This window comes from Orbicella faveolata, unplaced genomic scaffold (assembly GCF_042242905.1).
Source record: "Orbicella faveolata isolate gen_17 unplaced genomic scaffold, um_ofav_v1 contig_3, whole genome shotgun sequence".
Classification (NCBI taxonomy): domain Eukaryota; kingdom Metazoa; phylum Cnidaria; class Anthozoa; order Scleractinia; family Merulinidae; genus Orbicella; species Orbicella faveolata.
In genome coordinates, this window is record NW_028301558.1 from 4,337,501 (window position 1) to 4,358,832 (window position 21,332).

General features: G+C 38.8%; 1 protein-coding gene and 1 long non-coding RNA gene across 2 annotated transcripts in view; both read left to right on the forward strand.

Annotated features, from left to right (window-relative positions):
- The window catches only part of LOC149106125 (uncharacterized), a 25,519-nt gene extending 11,193 nt beyond the window's left edge, over window positions 1-14,326 (forward strand). Inside the window, exon 2 of the long non-coding RNA XR_016209728.1 lies at window positions 14,012-14,326. This is a non-coding gene — a long non-coding RNA (uncharacterized LOC149106125). The remainder of the gene's footprint in view (window positions 1-14,011) is intronic.
- Window positions 7,333-13,774, forward strand: LOC149106127 (uncharacterized). Its single transcript, XM_089297853.1, has 3 exons — window positions 7,333-9,895; window positions 10,319-10,611; window positions 10,974-13,774. Exons 1-2 carry the CDS (start codon window positions 7,413-7,415, stop codon window positions 10,596-10,598), a joined length of 2,763 nt encoding a protein of 920 aa, XP_089153979.1. The 5' UTR covers window positions 7,333-7,412; the 3' UTR covers window positions 10,599-10,611; window positions 10,974-13,774.
- Window positions 14,327-21,332: the final 7,006 nt, after the last annotated feature.

The following is a 21,332-nucleotide window of genomic DNA, read 5'->3' on the forward strand; positions in this document are numbered from 1 at the left end:
ACTTTTATTCAATGGTTCTGATTCAATGCTTTAATACCACATATACTGATTACGGCTATGATGGTTGCTGTTCCATATTCTGGCTTATGTCAAGCCAATGCGATTTTTGAATTAAAATACGATACTGTTTCACAATTATCCTATTCAACTATAGTTAACGGTCCCTTCTTAGAAGACTCCCAGTCAAAGCCTTTATTTCCGGATCGTACCATTTTGTACAGCTGTTATAAATACCAGCAAGATGTGTCCTCTACTCTTTTACTGATACACTATGTCCCTGCAAGTTGCTTTCCAGTTTCGTCCTCTCTAAAACTCCCACGGAAACAAACCTTTTTATTTTCATCCGCAGGAGATGCCAGTATATTTAAAATTCGAATCTTTATTTAAGATGTGATAAATACCTTTTTAATACCTGAATTAAGCTATCATCTACAAATTAAACATGCAATAGGGTCTCATTTGCACGATAAATTAGACTAGTACCTAGCCAATGGAGCGGCTTAACAAAACCGATTTTTAAGTCATTATTCGTGATGACAAAGTGTTTCTGTCGCGATACATCGTAGTCAAGACAAATAACAATTGCGAGAAGCGTGGGGGAGAACGCGTTTCTTTTTCATCTCCTCAGTTTAGTATACAAAGTAAAATATCAAAGAAGGACATATTTGTGCCCTGGGGGATTAGTTAAGTCATATAATTACTACCAAATATCCTATTCAAAGGAAATTTGAAAGCTTATTACAAAGTGTGACAACTTGTTATTACAAAGTGTGACAGCTTAATTTATTACAAAGTGCGACAACTTGTTATTACAAAGTGTGACAGCTATTTTATTACAAAGTGTGACAAGTGTTATTACAAAGTGCGACAGGTATTACAAAGTGCGACAGTTTTATTACAAAGTGCGACAGGTATTACAAAGTGCGATGATTATTACAAAGTGCGACAGAACAAAGGGTCATTAAGATCAGTCAGTATTAAAAGACCTTGAAAGGGTCCGTTAGAATTCTCGTAAATGGTCGATAACTCTCAAATACCGTATTTCCTTAAACAATGACCGGTATCTGAGGTAAAGCGAAGTATACAGTAACCGTATCTATTTTTACAATAACTTTCTAATTTCTCGCACGTTGATTGGCTCATTTTTATCATCAATAAGAGTACAGACGGATAAAATTTTAATTTATGCAAGCTTTCAAGTTCAACTTTAAGCTGTCAAACTGTCAACCTCTCAACCAATAAGATTTTATGGACTTTTTTAAGTAGCCAATCAAAAAGCGAGAAAAGCTATTGACAATATTCCCGTCATTTTGAATAAAATTCACTTATCTTTGTTTACGGCAAGTTTACTGCGTCTTCCCCTCTCATTTATTCCCGGCATTTGACCATTTTGGGGTCTTTTTATTGTAAAAGACAAATTGACCTCAGCTTTTTATGCGTCTGTCCTCTTATTGATGATAAATTGCGTCATAACATTGTCAAAGTTTATTACGGAACCACTTGCTTGGGGTTCGTGGTTCCACAGCCACTTTGAGAATATTATGACGCAATTTATCATCAATAAGACGACAGACGCATACAAAACTGACGTCAATTTGTTAAAATGATCGACGAATCATGTGAAGGTTTACAAAACCAAACAAGAACAAAAGTTCCATGAAAACAAAACCGAATAGCAAAATATTGCATTTCTGCGACGGCTCAGTTTGATGGCAAACTTAAATGACCGATCTACTAAAACGTGGACAAAAAAACTCGGACTGTCATTTCGATATTGCCTCGTTTTCCAAGATGACATGGCTTGCCATTATCAGGTGTCGCTAAGCACTATCGCTTGAAAGAGAGCGGCATTCACACCAAAAAATGTGTAGTTAATGTTAGTTACTTTATTTGAGACATAACTCCTCATTTAGTTATATCACTGCTAATTGCACTCTTCACTTAACTCGTGTTATAATGTCCTTGTTCTTAGTGTTGATCTTAACAGAGTTGCGAAAAATGAGATTTAGCATGATGCAGCCATACCTCTGTGGTTAATTTTCAATACAATGGAGGTCTTACACACCTGTTTTATGTTACGAACCATCTACGATTGTTATTTCCCATTCGGTTTTATAAAAATAAGATCTTGTAGAAACAGGAGTTTCAACTGAATCCGGCGGGCAAAGCCTGAATGATTGAACAAACAATCTTGGCATATGCAATGTTGCACCAACCTACCAAACAAAAGAAAAACCGATAAACCATTACCCGCGTCAAAGATCATTACAAGACAGATATCATGGCGAGACATATATATAAGTAAACAACAGCAAGACATTTCTAAGGATTAATCCTTATATTGTGGTACTTTCCTCATTATCTTTTTCACAACTGATAAACTCAAGGTCATCGTTATCATCATCTTCATCATCATCATCATCATCATCATCATTAGCGCTGACATTTTTGCGTGGTATGTGTCAGCGTCCAGGATTACGCTGGCGCGACCTTTATCAGCCGATAAAGAGGTGCGAGGTCAATTAACCTCTTTGGGTTACTACCAAAGACCGTCAACAGCGCAAGTTTGAGAAACTTTCGCGAGAGAAACAGTCTTCTGTATCTCCTACAACTTTTGTTGACAAAACAAAGTGGGTTATCAACTTGTCATCCAGGACCCTTAACGAAGCTGAGGTGTCCTTACTAAAGAAAGGTCTAAATTTCGCCGTGACTCCTACGAGCGTCCCAGCCACCGAGATCATCGCCAAGATTGAGTCAGCAGTCAGGCCACTAGATGCGGAGCGAGCAGACACAGTCAGGAGATCTGTCAACACCATCCTTCAACAGGCACAACCACCCACGCCCAACATCACGAAGGAACAGCAGGAGGCACTTAAAAGCCTAAAAGAGGACAACTCCATCATGGTCCTTCCGGCTGATAAAGGTCGCGCCAGCGTAATCCTGGACGCTGACACATACCGCGCAAAAATGTCAGCGCTAATTGATTCCGGACCGTACCAGCTGCTCAACAAAGATCCGACAGACCGCTTGACCCGGAAGCTATCTGAGAAGCTGCTAACCCTGAAACGGAATGGAAACATATCAGAGGCGGTTTATAATAAGATCAGACCCCGACACAAACAACCATCTGGGATCTATGGTTTGCCGAAGATCCACAAGGCCGACACACCGTTTAGGCCAATTGTGTAGTGTGTCAACACCCTTGCATACGACCTGTCTGCTTTCTTGGCTAACGTATTATCTCTTCTTGCAGGTAACTCGAACTTCACAGTGAAAAACTCAAGAGATCCAGGTCGACCACGAGATCATGGTGTCTTTCGACGTAGAGTCACTGATTACCAACGTACCGATCAAGGGCGCCGTACAAGCCGCGCTACAAAAAAAAAAATGGAGAACGACGCAGGCCTGGCTGACCGCACAACACTTACACCAGTTCAAATCGCGGACCTCTTGGATTTCGTATTAAGATCTACGTACTTCCAGTACAACGGATCGATTTACGAACAACGAGACGGCGCAGCCATGGGGAGCCCTGCATCCGTGGTTATTGCTAATCTCTACCGTGACATGGAGATGTTTGAAGAACAAGCAATAGAGTCCGCACCTTGCAAGCCTAAGGTCTGGAAACACTACGTAGATGATACTTTCACCATCCTGGATCGGGATAGAGTTGACGTCTTCCTGCAACACCTAAACAGTCAACAACCATCAATCCGTTTCACCATGGAGATGCAGAATAACAGCAAGATCGCCTTCCTCGACAGGTCAGTTTATAGAGAACCTGATGGCCGCCTTACCACCAGTGTCTACAGGAAACCAACACATACTGATCAGTACCTAACGTATGATTCACACCACCCTCAGTCAGTAAAGCGCGGTATTGTGAAGTGTCTGTACGACCGGGCTAAACGTCTTGTGACCAAAACATCAGTAATCGCTGGAGAAGAAACATCTGTCATCTGCACTTGTTTCTAACGGATATCCCCCCTATTATACAGAAGATCACAAAGGCACGAACAGCCCCAAGAAGAGAGCCCGTCACGGAATTTAAATCCACCGCCGTTTTACCTTATGTCCAAGGAGTTTCGGAGTCTCTCCGCCGCTGCCTGGAACAACAAGGCATTCGCACCGTCTTTAAGTCCGACACGACACTTCGGTCACACTTAGTGCGACCAAAGGACACCGTCAACCCGGCTAAACAGGATGGTGTTGTCTACAGGATTCCCTGTGAGTGCGGCAAAGTCTACATCGGGGAAACAGGGAGATATATGCAGGAGAGGATCAAAGAACACGACAGGGATATACGACTCGCCCGTACCCAGACCTCCGCTGTTTCTGAACACACCCACGAGACGGCCACTATCCTATCTGGAATGAGGTCAAGTTTATTGATCGAGATCCTCACTGGTACATACGTAGGGTCAAGGAAGCTATTCACATAACACTTCACTCTAATAACATCAATAGGGATAGTGGAATTGAAATTCCTGAAGCATGGATGCCCACGATCAAAATACACAACAACAGGAGAACGGTACAACAGCGGACCACTGAGGGAACAGCTACTCGCCGGAACAATGGAACAATAGGAGGATCGAAATGCACCAATCACAGCCGACCTTTGTGATATAAATTATACCGTGCAATCAGTCGACCTTATCGCCAGAAGAAGACTAGCAGTAAGCAGTCGAAACGTCGCGATCTACATCTCAAGTGACTACATCGTGAGACAAACGATAATACACTTTATTATCACTAACAAAGTTGGACGAAAGAAGAATACTAAAGGATAAGACCTCCAAATTGATGAGTAACCAACTACGCATGCGTGATACGACTGTTTAATCGATCCTCTCGATCCAATCTCGTTGTCAGAGGATGCAAATTTATTTTGGTTTACACGAAGAAATCGAGACCTCTCAGAGATATCCGAAGGTGGCCAGCATTAGCTACAGCGGAGACTCTCTCCTCGTTAGTTAACTTGAACGCATGCGCACCAGGAATTTCTGGAGACATAATTTTCTGCCATTGTGAAGAGCGTCGTCTGTTCGGCCACCGCTGACCGAAAACGTAGGGGCTCAGAGAACAAAATTCAAAATTTACAAAAGTTACTCGCCCAGATACTTAGGAAATGTTAGCCATAAAAAGAAAACTTTCACTTGGTTTACAAAAGCCAATATTTCTAGGGCGCGCCTTGCCAGTCAATATTCAAATATTTTGTGTTTTCCTTTTAGAGGAAGAGATGAAAAAAGTATACAAGCAAAATAAAAGAAAAACATACAGAAAGGAAATAAAAAATAAGGCACAGAAATGTAATGGATGTATTGCATATTAAGTTGTTTGAATATTGAGTGGAAAGGCGCGCTATATATATCCACTCGTTAATAAAATTGACTAGGTTTTTCCAAGGCCACTTTCAGTCTAAGGCCCAGTTCAGAAGTCGTGTTTCTGCCGTGCCGAACTAAATTGCAATTAGGTTCGACTGTAGCACAATAGAAAACAACTCTGATTCAGACGTCATGTCAGAGTCGAACCAAATTCAGGACATACTGATGCCTCGTAACAATTGTCCTACTAATTCCCCGTGGGAACGCAATCTCGCCAAAATACATTAATATAATTTATGAATTTTGTTTAGCGCGGCAGAGGCACGACGTTTGAAACGCTGCCGTGCCAGAGTCATGTAGCACTGCAGAGCTTGTCGAACTTAATTGCTTGCTGAACTTAATTAAAAAGTTTGATTCAGACGCCGTGCTTCTGCCGTGCTTTTGTCGAACTTAATTTCTGAATTTACTTCGGCACAGCAGAAGCACGACATCTGAACTGGGCTTAAGAACTATTGAAGTTTTGCAAGGAAACTTTCATTCAAACCACTTTCTACTTTGATGGAAGATCTGGCACTGAAGGAGAAAAAAATGTTTGACTCAAACAATAACCACTAACGTATTCGATGCTAGCTGTAATTTAATGGCTGATGGAAATGGCAAGCCGCGTAGAACTCAGAATTATTAAACTTTATTAAAGCTTGATTGATCATAAAAAAGATTTATTTTATTTCCATATTTTATCTACAGCTGCTGCTACAACACCCATAAGCATATATGTAGAAACGAGGTTTTTAAAACGGTGTCCACAGGAAAACCAACAGAATTATCATTGTTTGTATCAAAACGTTAATTGCTTTGCGTTTCTCTGGAAACTTGAAGGGTGTTTTTTAACCGCGTGGTCGTAGGCCGAGCGCGGTTCTTGCTCTGCACGGGGTTTATGACTGGACCCAAGCCTTTACTCGGCCAAATCGTGATCGGGACTCTGAATCACGCAACCTGTGATGTTTATTCCCCAAAAGCTATTGAAAAATTAATACACGGAAAAGGTTATGGATATTGTTTTCTTTATTGTGTGTAAAGTATGTTTTGTTTGGTTTTATCGAAGCGCTGGATTCAAAGGGACTATTAAATCGCTAAAAAAAAGGTATTACGTCAGCTATGGAATGCGCTGACGTTGCAGCTTTCACTTTCGCTGCGTGACAAATAAGTTTATTTCTCCAGAAGCGACGGTCATTAATTTATTTGCAATATTGCGAGTATTTCTTGTGGGTTTAGGCAATTGAAGTAAATTCTTTGGCTGTTTCATCGAAGCGAGTTAAGAGATTTGAAGGAAAATTAAATATTTGCTGAGCTTATGTCAATGCTACGGGGAAAAACACAACCGCTCTATTAGCCGTTGGATAGCGTAAACCTCGGATTGTGTGACTGGCGTGACTACTTTGCTTATCCTTTACTCATAGCACAAACAAATTAAATTTTGACTTTTAAGGAAGAAAGCTGTTTATTGATAGCGTTATTAATAGCGTGATACTCGTTTCCTTTTCGTATCATTCATGGGCATGTCCCGAGCGAACTTCCAGATTAAGACCATTACGTCATCATAGATTTCACAAAGGCCAAGAGCTATGGTGCAATAACACAGTTTGTGTTGATCAAGTGATGTGTTTACAGTAATCAATGAATCATCAAGGACTGCTTTGGAATGTGCACTGCGTTGCTAAGAAACAATTAAACTTTAAAAGCGCGGTCATAAGATCTAAAGATTTCCTTGTTTTGGTACAAATAAATTAATGGTGCTTTTGTTACTGACTCAAAACGGCGAAAGACCACAATACCGTAAAATTTATACAATAACACCTGGACATTTAGTTCATTTGTTCAAGGATTTGTTCAAAATGCTTGATTTATTTCCGGGGAAGGGGCCTTGAGGCTTATTATCCGGGTATGTTAACATGAACTTCCCGTCTGACGCTTCGCGCTTAGTGGTGCACAGCTTATGAGAGCTTAATTGCAGCCGACCTTATCTGCAAGCGACGTTTAAATTTACTGGTCTCCTTGCTAATTGTCGATTTACAGACGAGAACAATGATTAATCTAGAGCAGAGTAGTCAGGGCAGGATTTTTGCTGAATGTGTGCAATTTACAGGAGAACAAGGCGATGCAACAGACAAGCAATATGTATTCCCAAGACAGTGCTTGGTTCTAGGCGACTCTGAAGTTGGTAAAACCAGTCTAGTAAAGTCTCTCACTGGAAAACCATTTGATCCCAACCAGCAAAAAACCCAAGGAATTGATCAGTGTCTTGTGGATAAGGAGTGGAAAAACTGCAACTTGAAGGATCTTGTCTTCGGAAACCTGTGGAAGTTTCTCAAAATTCGCCTGGTAGAAATGCTTTTGAGTAAAACTGGATGGGTTGCTCATGAGTCCATGTTCATTATCACGAGCCGTCTCTGGTGGATTATCGGTAGCTGGGTTATTTCTTCTTCCTTCGTTATGATGCTCTTAAATATAGTTTATAATTTTCCTCTCATACAAATTTTAATTTACTTGATTTATGCTGGTCACCTGATGTTTCAATATTGGGTTATTCACTGCAACAGCACTATAAATTTAAGATTTGTATTGGTAGCCTTCATTTTCATTCTGAGTCGTCGCGGTTTCCTGATTGGCTCATATCTAGCTCTAGTGATATGTTTTTTTGATGAGAGTTATGTTGAAATTACCAGTAATCGTACATTTCTAACGTTAGGCACAATCGCTGGCATTGCTTTCGCTTTGTTGTTCATTGTAATAGGACCAATACAAAAGCCTTTTTTTACAACTCAACTAGTAAGCAATCGAAACTTTGTTGTGATTCTCTGCATTTACCGCCTCCTATTGTCAATTTTTATTGGACTTATCATTGGTTTTGCAGAAGCAATATCTTTTGTAAGGTTTTTAGAGGAGGACCCATGTAGGGAAGTATGCAAAACTTCCCCACACTACAGGCATCCTGCTCAAGGAAGTATGATTGCTCCTTTTCTGGTAGGTTTCACATTGGAGGTTTTTTTGGAACCAGAACTTTATTTTAGGATACAATCATCAATAGAGGACGGATCATGGGGCCCTTGTACCATACTACTCGTGTTAGGGGTCTTTTATCTGTTTAAATTAGTATTAACTTCGTCACCATTATATTTCGCAAATATACTTTTCCTTTTATTTATCTGTTTTACTTTCTGTCAAGAATGTCTTCATATTCATTTAATGCGTAACATCAGTGGAAGCTTTTCTAACAGTTATCTAACATGTGCACTAATGACAAATGGAGTAATGGATACCACCATGTTAAAACGTGCACTGAACAAAAAGTTTCCCTCACTCAAACTGCAGATCCTTGATTTTGCTGGAGATAAAGAATACTATGCCTATCATCATATGTTTCTCAAGAGCAAGGCTATTTATATCATTGTATTCAACATAGCTAAGCATGTACAAAATAACTTTAGGAATATAAATGCAGCCATCCAAAGAGTTCAGTTCTGGTTGGAATCTGTCTGTAGCCATGTACCATCGAAAACACCAATCTTCCTTGTTGGAACACACAGAGGAGACTTGGACAAAAACTGCATGCACATCTTAAATGGTCATTTAAGGAAACACCTTTGGGATCCCTACTGTGACGAGTTGGTTGTCAATGATGTCGATGAGTTGATATTTTTTCCTGTTGAAAACTCCAAAGGAGAAAATGATGTTGGAGTCCAAAGCCTTCGAATGAAAGTCATGTCTGTTGCCGAAGAAAGAGAGGAAGTTAGAGATTGTGACATACCTTTATCGTGGATTGCAATCAGAGATGCAATTATCAATCAAAGGGAAAAGGAGAAAGCCAAGTTCTGTGTGACTCTTAAAGAATTTCCTTACGCATTTGACAACTTCATTTGCACCGACTGGTCTAAAGAAACCTTGAAGTACTTCCATGACAAAGGCCTGGTAATATACCTTGACAAAGATCCAGAGTTGTCTGACTGGGTCCTTCTAAAGCCTGAAATACTGGTTAATATCATCATCCAGCTTGTAACGCAACCACCACAAATGAAAGAGGAAAGAGGCTTCAGACGTGACTGGAAACTTCTACATCACAAAGGAATGCTGACTAAATCACTGCTGACCAGAATAATCTCAACAGTGCAAGAAAACGAAGAAGCCTTGACAGCATTCCTTGAGGAATACGATTTGATCTGCCCCTTGTCAAACAAGAAGGTGAACATTTGTAGCTTAAGTGATGTTGAGGAACACAAGCCAACTCACTTTGTTCCATCCTTGCTCCCAATGTGTGCAGATGGACACATTCCCGCATGGCATGACAACACCACAGACAAGAAGTTCTATGTGTTCTTCACGAGGTTCCTTCCAGAGCCCCTGTTTCATCGCTTGCTATCTCGTGCCCATAAGAACAGCAAGTTGGAGTTTCCAAATGGTGAACCTGTTATGTTCAAAGATGTTGGCAAGTTCTGGATGAGTCCTTGGCAGCCTTACAGGCTGAAACTGATGAAAGAAGAGACAATCATTGAAGTGACATTCAGCTCCAGGTATTTTTAGAAAAAACTCATGAGCTTTAGCAGAATCTGGTTCAAATGTGATATTCAAAGGATACGTCCCCAGCTCTTCTAGCCTAGCTACTCAGTCCATTAAATTCCAATATTTATTCTCCTTTATTGCTGTACATACCTTCACATAATAGTTGTGAGTATACTTATATTTAAAACCATACACATACGTGTATCTCAAAGTTGATTTTCATTAGTTCCAAGGTTAAAAATACATGTACGTACGTTCAACATATTTTTTTAGAACCTCAAGACTGGTGTTGATTAGGTTTACACTGGAGTGGCTTGAAAACAATTTGGCCTTTACTATAAGTCTGTCACCACTTTTAAGAGATGACCATTAGTTCAACTGTTCAATTGCATTTTGGTAAACAAAGCCAATCATTTTGTAATTAAATTTTACAGCAACATGAAAGGAATGAAGCCAGCAGATGTGTTGTGTCAAGTGTTTTCCATGGTTGATGGAATTTGTAAAAGGGATTTCTCCTTTGTCAAGTTCCACTGTGGACCAGCCTGCCCTTCACATGATTGTCCTGGTTACCAAGACAACTACATGTACACACCACATCAACACACCAGACGTCATGTGTATAATGTCATGCCTGGACGTCAGGGAGATAGCATTGCCTCCCTGTACTGTGTAAACAACAGTTTTGAAGAGGAGTTGGAAGAATGGATACCATAGATTAGTTGGACAGGTGAAGGATTAACATTGCTTGATTTCAGACAAAGCCAGTCCTACCACACTTGTGTAAATATAATCACTCGTGTCACTAACTAGCTCATGTATAAGTCATCACTTGATGTTAATGTTTAAAAACTGACCTGAGGAAGGAATGTGGCTAAAATAGGTAGCAAAGATTTCTTAAATACTAAATGGAAAAAACCTATAAATAACATAAATTTAACTGGCAGTTGAAAAGTTTTATATTACACCCATGCATGGTATCTGAGCAAAAACGCTTGACTTAGGACATTTTTTCTTAGTAAGACATACCCTACATATGCTTTACTCTTTATATTTCTGCTGGTAACTAAGCAAATGAATTTGCCTCTACAGGTGTATACAATACATTTCTGGATACATGTACATCGACAGTTACTTGAGAAAAGGAACCATTTTGGGAAGGCAAGATTTAGACATAAACAAGAAGGTACACCAAGTGACGTACATCAATTACCTGATTGTCAGACTTACTTAAACCAATATGCCAACAATATGTCAAATATTCCCTCACCAAAGAATGGTCTCAGTGAAGAAAATAACACAAAATGCCAAACTGTCACATGTTTAGAAATTCAGACTTTTTATCTCTATGTTAAACATAATTTGCTAAATGACACAAATACATGTACCTAAATAATGGGGACCTTAGTATTAATAGTAAAAGTTACTTTTTGTAGGAGGTCCCTTAAAACTTCATGTAGATTTTAAAACTTGGCATTCAAGGTTAAATGTACTTCAACTTTAAATCAGACATTCTGAAATTGTAGTTTTTCCTGGCCTATGAAACTGTCCAAAATATGATAATTATTGTGTGGAGATGCAGTTACATGTACATGCTAACTACATTTATAATATTGGGCAAAGGGTTAAACAGGGCTTTCATTAAAGTTTTCAGCAGGAGGGCAACTGCTTTTCACAGGCAGGCAAAACTATTTGAAAAATAGAAATAGTTTCCATTAGATTGTCAAACCAGGAACGCCAGGCAAAATCGCACTCACAGCTGGTCAATTTTTCCGGTGTCTAGTCCTTAATGAAACCCCTTGCCAGTTTAAAGGTTCAGTTTTAAGTCTTTTAAATCAGGGCCACTTTGACCATCCTAAAACAAGTCACTGTACATGTACAAAGTTTATTGTTAAAAACATTAGTACTACATGTAGGTTTGATTTGGAAGGAAAAAGCAAGAGCCCCAGGTGTAAACCTTTCTTTTAACCAGAATTAGGATTTCCTTTTCTGATTACTGCTCTTTTGAGAATTTTGATTTTTGTTAAGAATTTTAGATTCGTTAACAGTCATTTAACATTGCTGTTTGTTTTGGTGCACTGTAAATTACATTCCCACTTCTAAACATCTCACTGAATGATGATATTCATGCAGTATCTCGTGACACCTGAGAGGCTTATGTTACTATGTTACAGTCTATGCACTGTTAACTGTACAGAGTATATACAAGAGTGTTAAAATAATATTATAGAAATCAATTATAAGTATTATAGTTTCAGTAGGAAAGCTGTAATATAATTATTTAGCTTTCAAAACAATTAAATTACCACTGAAAGCAAATGGTCACAGTTGTATTATGGTTAACTTTTAGCAACTGAGATAACTTCTGTTGTTGTAAACCATTAATGAAGCTGTTACAATATATAAAAACAGGATTCATCCTTTAATCTGCCCTCATTGAGCCATGGAATGCAAATGGTGTAAGCTAGGCCTCAAATTCCAGGGTTTCAAATAACAGCCGGTCAACGGACTATGTCCAGGCAAAAATAGGTTTTGTCCGGTCAAATCCTTCGATGGCCAGACAATTTGTCTGGTTGTTTACACTGGTAAGGATGAAATTTAGACTTAAAATATTAAAAGATTCAATATTATTGGCCTTTGTGAAAAAGGAGGGAAAAAAGGTGGATACTTAACTACCAGACCAAGAACCTTTAATAAATGATTCATAATAGTCATAAAATTTCAGGCTATCATTGCAAATTTTCGCACAAATGTGACACTGATTTTGCTATACCATGTGTTCCACTTTTCCTTTGAAAATTTACTTGTTTCAATTATTTAAACATCATGTGAAGGGGGCAGGGGGCACTTTTATAGTGATTAGACATAATCGATGTTTGTCCGCTCAAAAATGGGATATGTCCAAGCTAAAATTAGGTTTGACCGGACAATTTGATTGGTGCCAAATGGGTAATTATTTGAAGCCCTGAATTCAATTTTTGAACGAGCAATCTTTGTTTTTATATCGCTGTTCATACATTCCCAACCATGATTTGGGGCTTTAAAAGCAGAGTCAATCCTTGCTTACAACTTAATGTGAAGTCAAATGACGGTAGTAAAAGCTGAGAGCTATCTATTAAAGGTAAAAACAATTTTGATATGTCTGACTACAATGAAAACCTAGAGAGGTTACTGTTATAATTAGATCTACCTCACTTGTACCACAGTGGGGTATAGGTTTTCATTCTTAGCTTAGAGGTAGCTTACAGATGTACTGCTAGAGCTAAATGCTCTAAACATTTCTGAACTCTTTAAGGCCTAGTGTCAAAATACAAATTCTCTTCACTGATATCCATACATTTTCTTATGGTAATAACTACGAGAATTTGTTAAAGATTATAGAAATTTCTAGTTGGTGATGATGTCCTTGATTCTCACTACCTTCTCTCTTGATTTATGTATTGATACTGTCAGGAGAAATTTGATGCCGGTCACTCTTAGGGCTTGAAGATGATTTCTAGTCTGTACTGTGCATTGTTGGGAGTTTGTTTACATTGTTTTGTTTTGATTCATGTAAGACATCACAAAATGTAACATTTTGCAATTACTTACATGAAGTAATTTCAAAGGTTCATTTCAACTGCCATTATGGATGCAAAGCTTTATGCTTTTTTCTTTCTGATATCACTTGATGAAGCAACTTCGTAGCTGTAAAAATCAAAGAAAATGCCTCAAAGATAAGGACTATGTGGTTTGTAACAAATAATTGATTTGCATTTCATCAACTGAGACTCACAAACATTGGGGTGCTGAGACTGCCCAGTACAGACTGGAAATCATCTTTGAGCACAGAATTAGTACTTTATGTAATAAAATGAGCATGTGCATTTAAATAAAGCTTTCATTGATCCAAATGTCTAGTGCATATATCCCACACTTTCATCCAATCATGGGAAAAGGTGGGGATTAGTGGGAAAACCCTACGGAATTTGACGCAAAAAGGGTAAGGAGGAAGTGTTTAGAATTTTTCCGTCTTGGGCTGGCTAAGGAAAGTTAGCGAAGAATCGTACTGACCCTGACATTGTGAAGTCATAACATGTCCATCATATTGAGTGAGCTCTAGTCTCCTTGACCTCTTCTCTTTTGAAGAGGTCAAGGAGACTTGGCTGTAATTTTTGAAGACAACAGAACCCACAAAAAAAAGAATGCATGTTTTTTCGGAAGAAAAATTTCATGAATATAAGGGCCAAAACTTTTGTTATTCTTTATGTGAATTGCCATACTAATTTTTATTATAATTTCAACCCATGAGGTAGTTTTGACACAACATCACTTAACATCATTTTATCAAATTCTCAACCAAGACTTGGAACAAGGAAAATTAATGTTGGTACTGTAACTTAAGTGCTACATACATGTGCTCTTGCTTCCTGGACACTAAGAATAAAGTTGCATTACAACATGAATGGCTCAAAGCTCACATGATTCATAAGGACTTGTTCAAAGATTGTTGAGACCCACCAGCAGGTAATGGAATATTTTGATCTGGAAAGATCTGCCAGGTTCAGGGATGTGTGACAACATTATGCACCAATCACTTCGAAGCTTCAACATCCCCCGTCCCCCTTCGCGGGTAACACACAGGCATTTGACAGTTGTCCATACCGGGGAAGTAGGGAATTTGACACAAAAGGCCTTCCTGGCATGGGTGGGGGTAATTTGAACCTTGCCTGGGTGTGGTGGGGAATTTGAACCAGAAGTGTCAAATTTGAACGAGCCAATCTTTAAAAGTTCAAAAACCTGGGGGATTGTCCAGGGTGGTGGGTGTTGAAGCTTCGAATTGATCGGCGCATTAAACTGTGGTTAAAATTGCTATCAATGCAAATCCCTGTCCTCGCCAGCACTGAAGGGTAGAGGGGGTGGGTTCATGTTGACGACCCGCGTTACAAGAAGCCCTGGGGCCCGTTTCTTGAAAGCCCCGGATACTTTTCGGGCGCGCAAAGCCATTTTTAGTTAATCGGTATTTAAAGATAAAGAAGTGTTAACGGCTGAAACTTCTTGTATGAAGGGAACTTCTGTTCCTATTGAGAATATGTGCATAAAACAGCTCTGAAGTCATAAAGTTTGAGATTTTGCTACGGCTTTTCGGGTGCGAAAACTTTTCGGGACCTTCGATAAACGGGGCCGTGGATAAGCATTGCCTTGATCATAAACTGGTAAGTTAAAATGCCAATAACTATGATTAATAGGCAGGCTTCAGCGTACAAGATCCAGGGTCACTTGACCTCTTGGCCTACGTATTTCTAAACATGTTCACAAGAATTTAGACACTTACCGTAGAAATCTGGGAATGGTATATGTAAAAACATCCTCCCAACTTGTAAAATGCAATTAAAACAGCAATAAATTGCTGAAAGCAAGCGCACAACGCAACTTCCAGCTTCAAAACATGGCTGACTAAAAAAACTAGATCTCAGACCTCTCTCGGTCACCTACAGTAAAGCGCGCGCAATGAAGAACGCGCGCAAAAATATTTCCCGCGTATTTGAAGTCATGCAGATCAGGGAAGATGCAGCGTTTAAGGTTACAGTATACCTTCGGGTCGGCAATTTTCTTCAGATTTGGATTTTTGGGTCAAAATAGAGGTCGAAGAATAATCTCTAATTTCTGAAAAATTTTTGAAAAAGGCTAAATATTGGCGGAGAAAATGGCGGTTTTACGTTTTCACCGGAAGTAAAAGTTTACCTCTTGATTGACAGCCCTATGGCGCGTATGCAATCAACCGAGACGATTTTCGCGGGAATTACCTATATGGATGTCACGAATTGACTACTCAGTTGATCAGCATTGTTGTTCTGACTACCCAGCATTTTTGATATTAGGCGTGTCTCTATTAAGTTATAAGTAAACATAGACCACGTGTAAACCATGGACCGGTTCGAATAAGCGAAAACAGCGAAGAACGAATGAAAATACATCAATGAGTGAAGAAGCGAAAGTTCGCCACGCGGATGAAGCTATAGTTATCGTATAAGGTGGGCAAGTATTCGTGGTAAGAGAAAAGAAAGGTTCTGTAAAAATTTTGGAACTTGACAGCAATAACAGGGATGCTGACAGAGACTCTTCTGATGAGTCCGATATCGACGAATCGTCGGACTCATTGAGACCATTTGAAATATTATCCATGCACAGTTGCCCACACACAGTTGCTCTCCGCGCTGTCTTTTGTTTGTTTCCTTCGCTCAGCCACTCTAGCGTTCGTATCCTTTGTAGTCTTCCCCATTTTGCCAGACCAGCTTCAAGAAAAACCGAGCTACAGAAAAATTATCTCTCTGCCTTCGGTTCCTTGAGCGCATTGCGAAACACGAGAGTTTTTTAGAGATTCGCGCGTAAATTTCACCAGGAGGTTAACGGTGGTAAACTTTCCCTGCACTGATTGGCTTAGTTATCTGAGAACGCAGTTGAAGGCGTTTGTGGGCGGAGTTTGTTTGCGAAGCAGAAAATTTTTCTTAGCGCTGTTTTCTCGAATAAATTTTTTCACTTGAAGCAGACACTTTAAAGGGTTATAACTCAAAGGAAATTTGTTCAATTGCTCTTAAATTTGGACAGTGGCTAGTTTAACATATAAACTACAAAAGCGTGTCTGGGAATTGTTAATTTCGAAATACTTTTCCTTCGAGAGCGATTTTTGTACGATCACTTCACATTTTTTTAATTCTATTTCGAAAATGTTCTGTAACTTTTTACTGCAATTGAATATGCCAAAACGCAGACACGTTTTTTAAGCGCTTTGGGCCCTGAAACCGAGGAAAAAATTAAATTGGCGAAAAACGAAATTCGCTTTGACTTGTAGCTTTCGAAAGGTGATTCGGGCGCTCGCATTTAGTGGTCGTGAAAAATTCGACAATTCATTTTCTTTCAAAATTCTTGGTATAGTTTGATAGCCAGCTCCATAAGCTTTAATTTGATATAGGGGTTTAGGTATCTATAGCTTAAACTGCACGCGCTACATCGCTTGCGCGCGAGACACCCCTGAAGGTATACTGTAACCTTAAGGCGGCTGAACACAGTTTTGATACCTGTGTTTCGTTCACCTTTTTCTCCAGTACCCTTGATCCCTCGGTCGCCAAAAATGGCAGCAAGCAAGTCAACAACACAAACTTTGGTTTTTTGATGGTTAAGCTGACGTATGTACCGTTGTCATGGCAACATGAATAAATATAAACAGGCCTTTAAAATCAGTTTTGTTGGCATGCAACAAGCTTGTAACGATTCTCACAAGTTAACACCATTTTGCTAATAATTAAATTTGACAGAGAGATCTTTGATTATCCCTTGTTGAAGGTTCACTGGAACATCTCGAATTTCCTTTGTTAAAGTGCAATTATTTTCAGTACTCCAGTTACTTATTCCCTAAAGTATTTTCGTGCAAAATTTCGTGAAATTCTAATGAGTGGTTCTCGAGAAATAGGCGTATTTCCGAGAGTGCAATTTTTCAATTCATTCAATCGCAATTTTTTGACTAACTACGCATGCGCTGCATTTAACTTGGTTCTTTCGGTAACAAAGAAAGAGCTGAGAATTGCTGGGTTCTTTGCATCGCTACCTTTTCTAACATATCTTTGTAATAAAAGGTTAAAGCCATCAATACACTGCGTTCAATTATAGAGAAAAATAGCACAGATAAGGCGAGTGTTGAGTAAATTAAATGATCGCTCTATTGACGGCATGTTTGTTTTCTTTGCAATACTTGTGCGCGCGCTGAATTGCATCAGCAAAAGCGCGCGCGAAAACTGTGTTCGGCCACCTTAACATTGAAAGAAATTTCTCAAATGACATCTACTGTCGTTCGTTATCGTGATAATGAGCCTTCTTCGATCTTCAAGTACCCTTGCCAATTCTCATACCGTTCTACTTCGTCACGAGTGATGTCTAATTACGTTGTCATGATGGTGACGTTTTTTTGTTTTTTTTCTTTCTTTTTTTTAATGCAAAATCTTACATTACATTACATACAAAAATTACCCACTACTTACAATGTCAACGTAACTCACAATTTAACGATACTAACAAAACTTACAATACTAACGTTATTTACGATTTTTTAATATCTTACATTACAATAATATCTTACATTACAATTTCTTAATATCTTTCATGTAAGGGGTTAGCTACAATAGGAGGCTTTCTCACATATTAATTTGTGACTTAGATTTATGTTTCTCAATTTTAATTTTGTTTGTCAACATCGCTAAGAAAGCATCGAAATAAAACTCTTCTAATTTTCTTGAGGCAGTATATAAATAATATTTGGCTATAATAATGCAGAGGTTTAAGCCAAGATGACGAGCGAAGTTATCTGTCACGCCATATATTATTTCATTTTTATCGAGAGTGATCCTATCCCCGTTTTTGGAGCTCCACCAATTAGTAAAGAGAGACCAAAAATGCTGAGCTTCAGAACAGGTAACAAAAAGGTGGGTTAACGTTTGTCTTTCTCCACAGAGGTGATATTTATGTTCATTGATTGAATCTCTAAAAAGTGTCGAATTTGTGGGTAGAATGTGATGAATTATTTTGTATTGGAAAATGGCGAGTCTAGTGTCTTTTGTAACATTAAACGGAAGGCCATAAATGAGTTGTATTGTATGTTCTTTTAGACTGGCTTCTTTCATCCTTCGTTCAGCTACAGGCGTAACGAATTTACTCTTAACAAAGAATTTAGTTGCTGATCTGCAAGAGAGTTTATCTAAAGATGTCTTATACTTCTCAGAACGTTTTTCCAAGGGTTTAGTAACATTTCCTTTGAGAATATTGATCCATTTTGAGGGACTGCGTGGCATAGACCGAAATAGTTTAAGTTTGTGTTAATTTTGAACTTGCTGCGGAATTCCTCAAAAGTTAGGAATCTGTTACCTTGAAAAAAGTCTTCAATTTTAGTTAATCCAGCATCGTGCCATTTTTTGTAATAAATGGAATATCCTTCTATCTTTATGCGATGATTGTTCCAAACTATTTCATTTAGTACCTGCTTTTTGGTATTAGGAGTACTGCAGTTAATATTTTGCCGGGCGCACAGAGCTTCTTTGTAGAAATCAGTCGGTATATCAACTTTAAGTAGCTTTAAGTCAAAATTACACTGCAGAGGAAACAGGCCACCAACTGGTTGTAGATAGGAAAGAGGGATATGACTCCAACTTGCGGTTCCATTGCTGTCACTTAATCTTCTTACCCAAACAACTTTAAGGTCATTCTACTGAAATAGAACCTGCACTGATATTTTTGTGAAACTTTGCCTATTGATTGTTTATATTATAGGAACTTAAATTTTGAAATAAAAATGAGGGGTCCCCATGTTCGTTTAGGAGCACAAGCACCTTGTTTATAGCCATATAAATCGTTATAATAGCACCATGATTGTAGTTACGATTGCTTGCTAAATTCACGTTTCCGACGATTGCTTTTTGCTCTACACTGAGAATTGGTCTATATTTATTTTACACAGAGAAATTTATTACTCAATTCAAAACAACAGAAAAAAATGGTAGGTCACCATACTCGTTTGCGAGAAAATGACGATTTACCTCTATGGCGAGGTCCAGCTGAAAAGAAAAAGCCGCCATTTTTTAATGCGCGCGCGCTAATCACGCGGGAAATTATGCGCAGTAGGGATGCGCAATGTAATACTGGGAAATGACCTTAACTGCTGTAGCTACACTCTGCTCCTTGAGATTGACAAGAGAATTCAAAGACGAGAGAACATCCTGGATTTGCTTCCATAGAACTTTACCTCTAACTACCTCTAAATAGATAATTTATATCTTTAATACTAATTGATGTAGACGGAGTAACATGTAACATTTTCTTCAGATTCTTCTTTACCCGTTCTACGTATCATTTAATTTATTGCACACCGTAAAAAACCCCGTTTATTGGCCCCTTCCGTCTGTAACTCACCCACCCCATAATTATAAATGTCCCCTATTTATAATCCTCGCGGCCCTATGTGTCACGTGGCACGAAGGGGACAGTCAAATTTATAATCACCGCCCTCTAGTAGGTCTCCCGTGTTTAGTTGTTATAGATAAGGCCTGTTAAATAGGGTCTGTTTCAGTGATAATCTCTTTACCTCTATTTTTCCTTATTTAATCAGGCAATAACGTATTTACAGAGCACTTTATAAGCAAAGGTTTTGTAAAGTGTAAACAAGTAAAAATTAACGATAGGAAAGAACAACGTTTCGGTGACATCGTGACACCACTTTCAAGTTTAAATGCAAAAAGATAAACTGTCAGAAAATTCGCTCAAGATTAACATACTTCGTAATTACAGGTGCAATGTCACGCAAATAGCTTTGCTTGAATTGAAGACGACAGGACATTGAGAGATTAACTGAGAGAGTGTTAATTCTCTAATTAGCAGCATTTCATGCACTAAACAATTGAACTTATTCATGCACTTCCTGAGAACGGAGAAATGTCTGTACAGGTCTTTCGGAACAATACAGTGTTCGTTAATGAAGTGTTTGCCTTGAGCGCAAGTTATGTAGGCTATACTCTCGGGCACTTTCACCAACGCGTGGCTGAACACACTAAACAGTCTTCTTCCATTGGCAAACACTTCATTAACGAACACTGTATTATTCGCTGCTTATCTCTAAATCCCACAACTAACGTTTTGAACTGAAATTTCCGTGTTCCTTGCATAGAATGCATGACAATTAGTGTTAGAGGGACTGATTGAGGCTATCATCAGACCTTATAGTGTTATTACTAAAGCATGGCTAGACCTGAGTATGGTTAACAGTTTATAAATTAAAACAAAGACGTTTTTTTTTCTTTTTTGAGCCGACGAGTTAAATGCTGAATGGCACTTCACCAATCCACGTGCAAGGTGGTACGTAGGCCTACTACTAACGCCGTTAAAAAAAATTGAACATTTGCCATGTTTACCAAAATCTCAATATATGATTACTGACGTCAGGATGTTTGCTAATATATAGAAACTACGGCTGCTATTAAACGAACGTAGTTTGTTTTAAGAACAAAGTGAATATTTGCCATCTTTGCCAAAATTGACAAGCATCAAGTAGCTGTTTGCAAATCGAAGCTACTGATACTAACGTCATTTCTGGAATCAAAAAGTTGTGTGAATTATTGCCGAGGCATTAAGTAGCTATTTGCATATCCATAGAAATAATAGCCACTGACCACAGTCAAACCTGTACTGGGCGGACACCCTCGGGACCCTTGCAAGTGTCCGCTTAGTAAAGGGTGTCCGCTGAAAACAGGTTCCCTCAGAATTCGTCTTAAAAGGGTCATTGAGATCCGTCAGTATTAAAAGACCTTGAAAGGGTCAATTAGAGTTCTCGTGAACGGTTGATAACTCTGAAATACCGTATTTCCGTAAAAGAATGACGAGTATCTGAGGTAAAGCGATTTAAGTATACAGTAACAGTATCTACATTGATCG